This window comes from Astatotilapia calliptera, chromosome 3 (assembly GCF_964374335.1).
Source record: "Astatotilapia calliptera chromosome 3, fAstCal68.1, whole genome shotgun sequence".
NCBI classification, from domain to species: domain Eukaryota; kingdom Metazoa; phylum Chordata; class Actinopteri; order Cichliformes; family Cichlidae; genus Astatotilapia; species Astatotilapia calliptera.
This window is the reverse complement of record NC_137424.1, coordinates 63730461-63742138: the sequence shown is the minus strand read 5'-3', so window position 1 is coordinate 63742138 and position 11678 is coordinate 63730461. Positions and strand designations below refer to the sequence as shown.

The 11678-nt window shown below is 37.4% G+C and overlaps 1 protein-coding gene across 1 annotated transcript; it reads right to left on the bottom strand.

The window, feature by feature from the left end:
- Window positions 1-5075: 5075 nt before the first annotated feature.
- LOC113013155 (uncharacterized) lies at window positions 5076-7343 on the bottom strand. The gene is made up of 3 exons (XM_026153837.2): window positions 7234-7343; window positions 6612-6646; window positions 5076-5997 (listed from the first exon to the last, which is right to left on the bottom strand). The coding sequence occupies exons 2-3, from the start codon at window positions 6615-6617 to the stop codon at window positions 5245-5247; spliced, it is 759 nt and encodes a 252-aa protein (XP_026009622.2). The 5' UTR covers window positions 6618-6646; window positions 7234-7343; the 3' UTR covers window positions 5076-5244.
- Window positions 7344-11678: the final 4335 nt, after the last annotated feature.

The following is an 11678-nucleotide window of genomic DNA, read 5'->3' as shown; positions in this document are numbered from 1 at the left end:
CCAACACAAATCCCTATCCTGATGACCAGAGATGGGCAGTAACGCGTTACTTGTAACACGTTACTGTAATCTGATTACTTTTTTCAAGTAACGAGTAAAGTAAGGGATTACTATTGCAAAAACGGTAATTAGATTACTGTTACTTTCCCGTAGGAACGCTGCGTTACTGCGTTACTAAAACCGTGATTTTTTTGCAAGAATGTCTCATGACATTGACGTAAGCGAGTGCGACGTTGGTGACAACAGCTGTCTGCAGATCAACAATGGATCATATATCGAGTGCAGGAGAGAGTATGAGCGTGCAGCGTTTAAAGCGTGGAAGTACTGACCTTACTTCGAGTTTGATTCCATAAAAAGTGACAAAAACATTAGTGTCCGTTGTGCGTGGGAAGAAAACTTCTTTTTACAGCGGAAAAAACCCCTAAACTTCCAAGCAAGCACCGGGAGTACGCTACCACGTAATAGGGCTTTGAAGTCACGCCGCAATGCATTGTGGGAGCGCGGCACCATTTTCGGGGTCTACGAATCAAAACAAACACACTGTGTTGGAACGATGACTACAAGATGCTTAAAAGCAGCTCAAAAGAGAATGGACTGTATAGAGACTGATTTCGTTCAGAGGCGAAGCGGCGGTACTTGCAGAAAATAGCGTACATTGGAAATGTGGACCCGTATGAAATACGGCCGTGGAGTAGAAACCCTGTAGACTTAGCGCTATTGACGTAGCCTGACATATTCTCGTACCTTGTCTGTGGAATCAGCGCGTACAAGTCGTCATTCAAACAAAGGTAAGTCAGCTCGAGTACTGCGAGTGAAATGCGTTTGATTTCCCTGCAAACATTCACATTAGTGCAGCATAAATTCATTCATGAGGGGAAATTACAGTGAGAACATGTGGAGGCTGTTAGGTGGATAACATAGTGAGTTCAGTGCATTGATGTGATATTGTCCTGAAGGATTTAGTTATTCTTTATGGTTAAAGAAATTGCTCTAATTTATTCATATTTATTATAAATAATCCTAATTATACATCTTGCTTCCGTATTTGTATCCTGTGTCACTAAAAATACATTTTATTTTAGTTTTATACATTGATTAATGACCTGCAGAATCTCCTTATCATACTAAGTGATTCATAATTGTCGCTTTATGCTTTCTCTATCTTGCATTACATACTTTAGGTTCATTTTCTGCAGGCAGGTTTCTGACAGAACAGGCAGATTTACACTATAACATGCAGCGTTCTATAGATGGACACATAAAAAAATGAAAAATTACATGTATGTGCTAACTTTCTAAACACTTTGTTACATTTATGATAAAGTAGATTAAAGACATGTCTGCCTTGGCTCATAGTTCTTGTCTTTAAATGAACTTTGTCTGTGTGTGTTTCAGGTCCTGCACTCTCAAAGACTGAATGAACCAGCATTGCAGCCATGGGTCACTGTGAGCATCACAGGGAAGGCTGAAGCCGCCCACTGCAGCTGTAAGGCCGGAGTTGCAGAGACCTGCACCCACGTCACTGCTCTTCTGTTTAATGTAGAAGCAACAGTGTTGATCTGTGGCACAAGGACTGTTACAGATGAATCTGCATACTGGGTTTTGCTGGGTAATATGATACAGCCAGAGGTTGGCTATAAGATAGACTTCTCCTCTTCAGCTGCCCAAAAAAAGGCTCTTGATCAAAACATAAACAGACCATCCGTATTGAAAGGTTAAAGGAGCCGCCCTCAAAACAGAAAAATCCCACCTGCTACTGTGGAGGAGTTGTCACTGCTATAATGCCATAATGTTTTATCTAGGGGACTAGATTTATGCCTGTAGTGCACTGCCGTGTAAATAATTTGCATTTACTGAATATATACTGACTGAGAACCACTGTTCAAAAGTTGAATAAAGAAACAAACTAATTTTTGCCTCTTTTTTTTTTAAATTAAAACCACCTTATAGAACATCACATCAGTAACAGTGTAGAATCCATGTCATTTATAGTTTACAAATGACAGTGTTTACATAGGATCATGACAGTGTTTACATGATATCACCCACTACTAACACGACTTTATTTACTGTATCTTTTGAAAAAAAAAAATACCGCTATTTATACAGCAAAAGACTTAAGAATATGTAACAGGAGCAGGTTTCATTCTTCCCTGATTTTATTATCACACTGTTCACCAAACACAGCAAACCTTCACCATCTTATCCAGGAGGGTCCCCTCTTCACCCTCACATGGAAGAAGTAATCTGATTGGCATGGTGGTTTGTTTGAAGCAGGTCCCTTGTGTAGCGCTGGAACCCAGTCATGATGTTTCATCCATTTCATAGGCTGGTTTGCTGCAATAATGCCAAATAATTAGCAACTCTATAAATAGAAGGTAGTTCTGCAAAATCACTCAGTAGGATGTTTGTTCTAATTTGCTATGAGCTCAGAGCGCATCGAAAATAAAACTAATAGGCTATAAAGAGTGACATGAACATATTTAGAACTTACCGGAATGAAAATGTCTGGAGCACCAACAGATATTTGGAGATGGAAGAGAACTGCACGTCAGCTCGTCTCACAGCTGCTATCCAGGCTAGACGCCTTCGTTTGGTAACATCGATACACGAGCTGCCTCATGTTGCTTCCAGGTTGGGAAAGAATGAAAAGATAAACCCTTTTTAAGCTTATTCTCTTGCCGGTCGTGCGATCGAACATTGCAGCCGACCACACAGCAAGAACGAACCATGGCTGTTGTGTGTTACTTCCACGCCCACCCCCGTGACATCACGCTCCAAAGCCCTATGGGAAACTCACAGAGAAACTCGTGGATTCTTCAACTGACCGCTGCGGCTCACCTGCACCAGGGTAAACCTCCGCCTACCCCACTCCTGCTTTACAGGTGAAAAGAGCAACAGGACCGCTGAGTCTTTGATGTTATTTATTTTCTGCTGTGTTTTACTTGCATCTATTTGAAAGACTGAGTGTAAACACACAAAAAAAAAATTATGTGCAGGAATGTGCAGAAAATAATTTCTTCCAGTCAGAGAATGTTGCATATAATTAAATTTTTGCTTGATGCATACAGTTAAAAGGTTAAAACTAATAAAACAAGTTTTAAAAAGAGACTTTTCCATTTGATTACATTTTGTATGATGGATTATGCAGAAAAAGTAGAATTGGGCTGAAAGATCTATCGCTTTATCACCTATTCAGGTTGTAAATCGTGTTTTTAAAAAGTAACTAAGTAATTAATTACTTTTGAAAATAAGTAATCAGTAAAATAACAGATAATATAGTAATCTATATGTGTACCATGCGTTCCTATTTAAGTCAAGAATCAGCATGGACCTTTTGCTTATGATGTGATGAAATAGACACTTGTGAGAGCCGGTGGTTTATTATAGCCCGATGAGTTGCAGATTGCAGCAATAACGTCTGAAACAAACAAAGAAAAGTGACACACACTGTCTTTATAGTTTTGATTTCATTATTATTTTTATATTTTTATACAGTACATTTTTTAAGGTCCTATTTTTTTATTTATTTTTTTACCAAACCAATGCTTTCTTCCTCTACCTTTTTCATAAGTATTGTTTTCAATCATTTTTATTCTGAAAAGAAGTTCAAAACATACATATTTGCTCGTGAAGAATGGAATTTACTTAGGGAATTGCTTCCCGCAAAACACATTTTCTTCCTCATTTTAAAACTTAAAGCATGCTTGAGTAAATTTTCTATTAAAGTATGATGCTGTCAACTTAACATTAAACACTGAATGAACGTGTGCCTCTGTAATACTTTAATCAACAACAAATTCTAATGAGTCAAAAGCAGGGTGTTTTTTGTTCATTCAGTGCTTAAATTTCAAACTACATCAAATGCTTGGATTGTAGATGTGTAATATTGAAATATTTCATCCAGAAAAACATAAAGTTAAACCTTTTGGAGCTGTAAAGCTTTTAACTGTAGGTGTGTTAACCACGATGCTTTGCCAAACATCACAATAAATTATTTGTAATAAAGACAAATTACAATAAAATGAAACCTATAAAAACATACATCTATTTTCATTATCTTGCTGTCATTTTTAAAATACACACAAGTACAAGTGACTTTTTATTCATCATGTTCATTCATCATCTGTACAATAATTTACAAACAGAATATCAATCAAAATATACTTTAGGAAATTTGGCTCTAACACCAAATGAAAGCAACCTTCCTTTATGAAAAAGAGGAAAAGGCACATTAAAAAAACATATTTTAAAGGAAGCGGGACAGCTCAGTGTTCAAACCTGAAGTCCAAAATGAAACAAGAACTGAGCCTAAAATGTCATATTAAAAACAACAAGAACTAAAAAGAGTCATGTTTTCATGGTCCTGGATCTTGGACCCAAGGTTTATGAGCTTCTAAGATTCTTTTTTATTTTAGTATTTATTTATTTATTCATTTATTCATCTATTTATTTATTTTGCTTTTAGTCATCAGTCGTGTTTCTTTATTCTTCTTTCTTTGGTCCAGTTAGTCCAGTTGGTTGTTGTTTGTTAATTAGGTTTAGTTTCTTGTGTTTGCTTCCGTTACCTTTAACCTCTGAGATGTGCTTTGCATAATGTTTAATCTTTAATTTGGTTTATTATCAAGTGTCAAGTATTCAGGTTTTTCTTCTCAGGTTGTTTCCTGTTTTCCTCTGTAGGTTAGTTGTCTGTGATATCTTGTGTTACTTTACTGCATGTCTGTCACTCACCTGATTGTTTCCAGCTGCTGATAATTAGTCTGAATCTCGTCTCTCACGTGTTGTTGTGTTTACAGCCTTAGTATGTCTCTGTTGTTGTCGTGGCATCTGTCATGCACCCCTTTTAAAACTTCCTGGAGGAATCTCCTTTTTTTCCTGGATTTTGTTATTAATGAATTTTTACAGAAGTCTGTCTCCTATGGCTGGCATGTGGATGCTGTCAGTTCACAATCTGTATAATATTTAGTCTCTAACTTGAATACATCACAATCAGACTAACAACATTTTTGAGCATATATTAAACAGCTTTGGTAAGACAAAAAACAACAACAAGATTTTAAGCAGATAAACTTAAATATGGAACAAAAATACAATTTATTTTTTCAAAGACACAGACTCACAAACTGAGAAGTTCACTATTACAATTTCCTGTGATGACAAAGTTGGTTTGAATAAATCTGTACCAAGGTCGTTATAGCAAACTAAAACTAGGTTTTGGGAACAATTACAATTAAAATTACATCTTTATTGTTGTTGAATATATGTTGAGCTGCTTCTTCCTAGTACAGTTGTTTGGTATGTGGATGGGTATCTGTCGAGAGCCACGTCCTTTAGTGTCCGGGCAAAAATGCGGACTTTGTCTTTCAACAGATGGACTTTATCATAAAGACAATTTATGTTTATAGTAGGGTGTTTGGCGAAGTGGACATTGGCCAGCTTCTCACACTCTTTTTCTAGTCTGCTGTTGATCTTGTTGATGGTGTCACAGTGCATGTTTTTCATTGGAAGCAGGGCTGACATGACCACTCTGCTCTCGGGGAAAGTGTTGGAAGCTTTCTCTATGACTCCTTTCAGAGATTCTGACAGTCTGTCCTGCTCTTGCCTCAGCTGACTGGAGCCAGTGTGGATGATGATGTGGGTTGGAGTTCCCAGATGCTCCTCTGCCAGAAGCTCAATGGCTTTTTGAGTGTTTGGACAATCAAATTTAGCCACTTTGTCCCTGGGGAAAAGTTTCTTCTCACGTATAAATCTTCCATTGGAGTCAATGAGGATGACGATGTCATTCTGGGCCCTCTGTTCTGGTTGTGAGGGCTCAGGGTTTGGACCTATGTGTGACATTGCGAGGATCTCTCTCAACACCTGGATCTCTCTATCTTTTTCACAAAGCTGTTCTTGTAAAGCTTTTACAGTTTGTTCCTCTGTTTCGTCTTGGCTTGAGTCTTCCTCAGTCTGGTCAGCATTGCCATTAAATGGAGGGGCAGCTGTGTCTTCACCGCTCTTATAAACAATATACAACAGCATCATTAATATAACATGCAGACTGATAATTACTAATTACTAACACAGTATGTGTGTGCTACAAGGCTGTAGTAAGTAAGGGTCGCTGCAGCACCCCCTGTTGGATTGCAGAGGATTAGCATGGCCACAACTACTTACTATAAAGACTGAATACGAAATAGCATTTAGTTTTCTTATCTTATTCTACTATATAAACTATTTTTAGGTCAGGCATGGTTTGCCTTTTGTCCTCTCGCTCTGCTTTCTCCCCTTCCCTCGTCCCCCACTGGTTGCAGTGATGCCTGCCCCTCCTTAAGCCTACTTATGTGGCACGTGACTGAACACCACCTAAAACTTGATTTATAGTAATGTAATAAACTACATGTTGCTGCTACACAAACCTCAACACCTGTCTAAAGTCCATCTGGCAGTATTATGCTGTTTAATCACAGCCTTTTGGTTAGAAGGAGCTGAATACTGCTGTAATAATCCTCAGTATCTATTTTGCTAAAATAATTGCTATTATTCCTCTTCTGAAGGAAGAATAATATTAAACACTCAACAAAAACCATAAGAAGCTACTAATACATGATTTAGCACATATAGCCACTTACCGCCATCTTGATGCTTTCCTCTTTTGAGATTTATTCTGAAAGAGAATAATCATGTTAGGAGGACAGATTCTCTTTATCTATGAAGCGCCTTGAGGTGACTTTTGTTGTGATTTGGCGCTATATAAATAAAATTGAATTGAATTGACAGCTGGAGATACTCTCTCGTACTAACACAACACAAGTATAAAATATGCAGGAGGAGTTATGTTATAGTACAAAAAAATCCTCCTCTTCAGACTCAATTAGCACGTTTCTGATCAAATTCCGGCCCTTTTAGAAACAGACTGTTCACTAGACTGTGGAACCCACCCCACTTATGTTATTAGTCATTTCGATTTAATGTTACCTCACTTTACCTTCCTGACAGACAGATGTGGAATAATAGAGAATAAGGTTCAACTTGGCACACAGTAACACAAAAAACAAGTCATACTTTCTGTTAAATGAAAAAAAAGGGCTGACAACATTTTTAAAATGAAAGTAACTCAAAGAAAAATATAGCTGGAGGGTTTTTTTCTGCGCTGGAGCAAACATTTTTGTTCTATTTTTAGATAACATTTTTGAAAACATTTAGATTCTACACCATCCATTCATTAAAAAAGAAAGAACATGAGCGTCTTACCACAGCTTTACTTGAAGAGATCAGACAGGACAAGGCAACCTCAGCTGACACCACTTGACTGACTTTCAGGTAGTGGTGGTGGATTATTTTACTATTTATCGGCTGATGGCGTGGCCCTGACTTGTTTTGCAGGTTCTTTTGTACTTACCCAAGAATATTTCGTGCACACATCTTCAACAAGTTTTTCAGCATACCAACAATAGTTATAGTGAACAAATGCATAAAAATGAAACTGAGTGTGCATTATAGTCACACAAAGCAAGAACTGAACTAAAAATTGCCTATGGTGGCAACCAGTACATGCCCATGCTACAGTATTGTTTGGCCTGTGATTCCAGTTTATTGCTAGGCAACACGTTGATGTCATAATATATAAGACATACAGAAATAAAATTGTCCAGAAGCAACATGATGATGATGATTTATAAATAATCTGGTTTATAGTGCTCTGCTTTCATTTACATTTGACAAATACTGAAGGACAAAAGGTCTCTTTTAATGCATGTTATATGTTGATACTTTCTTTAGTCTCAAGTTTACTATTGGCAGAAAATCACTTATGTTGATGTTGAAGTACAAGATTCCTTTACGCCTCTTCTAATTAGCACCTTGGGCAACAACAACCTACATTTGTTTTAACATGTGACAAGGTATAAATAAATAACATTACATGAACCTGACCTAAAGTAAAGCAGATCCAGTGTGGCGGGTTTCACAGCTACACTCACAGCAAAGAAATGAACCACATCCTTATTACAGTAACACCAGTGAATTTCCAGTAAATGCCTGTTGAATACTTACAAAATATTTAAAGACCAATCCCTTAATAAAATGTATTTTAGTTGTAAGATAAAATAAGATGGCCTTTATTAGTCCCAAAGTTGGGAAATTCACATTATTAGAGCAGCAGAGCGGAAAGAGCATGAGTAAATAGACAAAGGATAATATAAGAACTATCATAACTACACATAAGCAACAGAAGAAAAAATTCCAGTAAAGTGCCATTCTTCTTTTGTTTTACACTTTCTTATCATCTGTCCTGAGACTCTGCTTTTATGCAGGTACATTTATTGTAAAAACCAAAAAAAAAAGTGATATTTTGTTTTGCAGCCCCTCAGTGGGGTTAATTCTGGGAAAGGGAGTCCAGTTCTATTTGGAAAGGTTATAATGTAACATCGAGGCAATGATTGATGTCCACTTTGCTAAGAAAGTGTTTGAAGAAGGAACTGATTGACCCACCACATAAAGAAAAGCTAAGAGTGGTCAATGGAAAATATTGCAGAATTTCAAATCTCGAGAGTTCACCTGAAACCTTGGCTGATTGTGACCTACACCCGTTTTCACACCTTGGGTCGTGTGATTAGGATCATTAAGGGATCCTTTGTCCCTCTTGGGGGGACACTTCCATAGGCCTTAAATCTAGGACTTTCCACTATTTGATCCTGGAACTGAAGAAGGTTCTTGAATGAGAGGTGAAACGTCTTCAAGCAACTTAAAGAAGTCCAGACACTTTTCTTTCCAAGCTCCTTAGACTACGATGACCTGGATGACTGAGAACCTTCACAGACATATTGTGGAATCTATTCATCTGGACCTGCAGGTTGGTTAAACCTGCAGGTCCAGATGAGACTGAAGTCACCTGGATGTCTGACGAAACGTTTACCCAATACAAATTATTTTTACTTATGCAAATTCAGACATTAGAACAGTGGTTTTCATTACTCTAACTCATTTCTTATTTCCCATATTCACCAAACTTATAGTTTGACTTTTCTTTGATTAAAAATAAAGATGATTTACAACTAACAGGAAAATTTCTGTTTTAGCACTCTGATCATTTTTGCCACATAAGGATCGATGTTAAGATCATCAGATGTGATGTCAGGAGGAAGCCTACTTCTATTTCATCAGTGAGACAGCATATTTTAAAAGGAGACTTACTAAGCCCACTTTTAGCGTCATTCCTTCAGCACTTTGGTGGTGTTTAATGGATATAGGTTCAAGTGAAACCTAAATATATATTTAAAAAAATAAATTTACAATGTTTTCGTGCTTTCTCTTTTAGTATTATGTAACAATATAAAGGCACAGAGGGCAGTGAAATAGCTTTGATTTCTTACAATGAGAACATTTTTTTTTTTGTGAATATCCAAAAGCATTAAGTCCTTTCATTAACCACAGATGATCCAAGATCAAAGAAAAGAGAATAGATTGGTCAGTAGGTACTGCTTAGATCTGGGGTTTAAGTTTTGATGGCAATGAACCCCAAAAAGATCAGATTTTATTCTCCAAAAGTTTTTTCCTGGACGATTGAGAATGCATCAAGACATCAGATTTTATTGTTTTATAATGAGGGTTGTTGCTTGTAGTGTGGAGAAATGGTCACTAGGGGGAGCCGGTGGTGTATTGTTTAAAGCCAGAGGAGGCGTTCATTCCAGCAACAACCTCAGAAGAAAACACGAAAGTGTCACTGCTGTTTTTATAGTCTGAATCACTTATTTTATCCTTTTCCTTATTTAGAGGCCAAATTTCTATTTTAAGATAAAGCCCAAATATGGTGAATATGGTAAATGAGGAATCGCTGTAATTCACATCCAGGGAAGCGCTGAATTAACTGGGCAAAATGTCTTTATTTAAATAGCATGATATCTGAAAAATGCCTAAAATATTAGTTTGGTCCTCTGTATTGCCATGCTTTGTTACTTCCATGCTTCTGTTTCAAACTAAATCCAAGCAAACATCTTGTATGTAGATGTTACATTTGAAATATTATGTTCAGAAATACTGAAAATCAAGGCTTCTCCAGCTTTAAATGTGGTCTGATAGTCATGGTTCACTGAAGACCATAAAAACTGCAGAGAAAAATGAAGATTTTAATTTTTGAAACCATGTAAAGCAGAGATAAGCAACACCTTTTTGGCTGGAGTGAAGTTTCTTGCTAAATTATAGTGCTCAAACTTTTTTTTTTAATAACTTCACACAGACAAACAAAATACTGTCTGCACATTTAGGGCATACTAACCAAAAAAAAAAAGACAATATAAAACAATTAATTGAAAAACTGAAAAGAATACATTCTTGTGATGATCTTCTATTAAAAGTGGCAAATGACCTGGGCCCGTATCCCTAAAGATTCTGAGAATCCTCTCAGAGAGCTCCTAACTTAACCTAAAAATTCCTTGCCAGGAGTTTTAGCTTAGAAGTGATTCCAGAACATTTTCAGTGAACTCTGAGCAAGGAATGGATGGAAAATCCTATCTTAGTGAGGAGGTGTGGTTGACCCCGTTGCTAGGTATGAGTCATCATTTCAAAAGCCTTGATTGGTTGATCCTACAAGTTTGATGGAAATGAGCTTTTGGTGATAATGAGCAAAGGATGTACCCTCAAATCAATAAACATAATTATACACTCTAATCTTATGCTGACTGTAATTGTAAATAATATTTCACATTGAAGAAAATATCTGGAAAATGAATAGTAAGCTGTAGGGGTTATAGCCTAACATTAGAATCTAAAATATGTGAAAACTTAAACCCATTACACCCTGTTCAAATAATGATTCGTGTCTTATTTGCTCATATTAATATCCTAGCTGACATATTTTGTACTTTCGCTCCCATATGGACCCCATTGAAAACAAGATGGCCTATCTCAAGGGACTGTCCTTAATGAAGTAGAAATCACAACGTTACAAGTCCAGTGTGGTCTCAACGAGGGTAACATGGCTCAGCTTTTATCAATGTCTGTGATTGCTGGCTGGTCTATTTATAAAGGCTTGTTAACAAATATCCTACAAACACAGAAAATGGAGAGAAAAAAGGACTCGCAAGCCGAACTGGACTGAGGAGCAAGGTTTGTTGCTGGCCCAGTTGGTGGACGAACATAAAGGTACTGTATGTTACGAGGAAAATTTGGTCCAACTGTCACTAGCCAAGGCAAGAGGCGCGCCTGGGACACAATATCCCAAACAATCAATGGTGGTGGTGGTGCGGACAGGCGACGATTGTGAGAAGAGCTGGTATGTGCTGCAGTCCAAGGGAAAAGATAAGATTGCAGCACACAAGCGGGAATCCTCACTCACAGGTGAGCAAAATATTATAGCCTACCACATAATCTGGCAACTTGCTCCTGCTGGCAAAGTTAATTTAAATGCCTAAGTACTGTGTTCATTGACTGTTTCTTTCTAGGGGTGGACCACCTGCAAAGCGGCTGTCCCAGGTGGCCGACACTGTCTTTCAAGTCCTGGGACACTCTGAGGTCAGTGTCACCGGGCTGCCAACAGGCATTGACACATCAATGATGCAGGCCCTTGAAGTGCAGCAAAGGTAGGACACAGGGTTATTCATATCTACAGTGTTTATTCATTGCAGAAGCCATTTCATGTGTTATCCATGCTCATTGTATTAAATTAATTTAATCAAAACAATAATTAAACTAGGCCTATG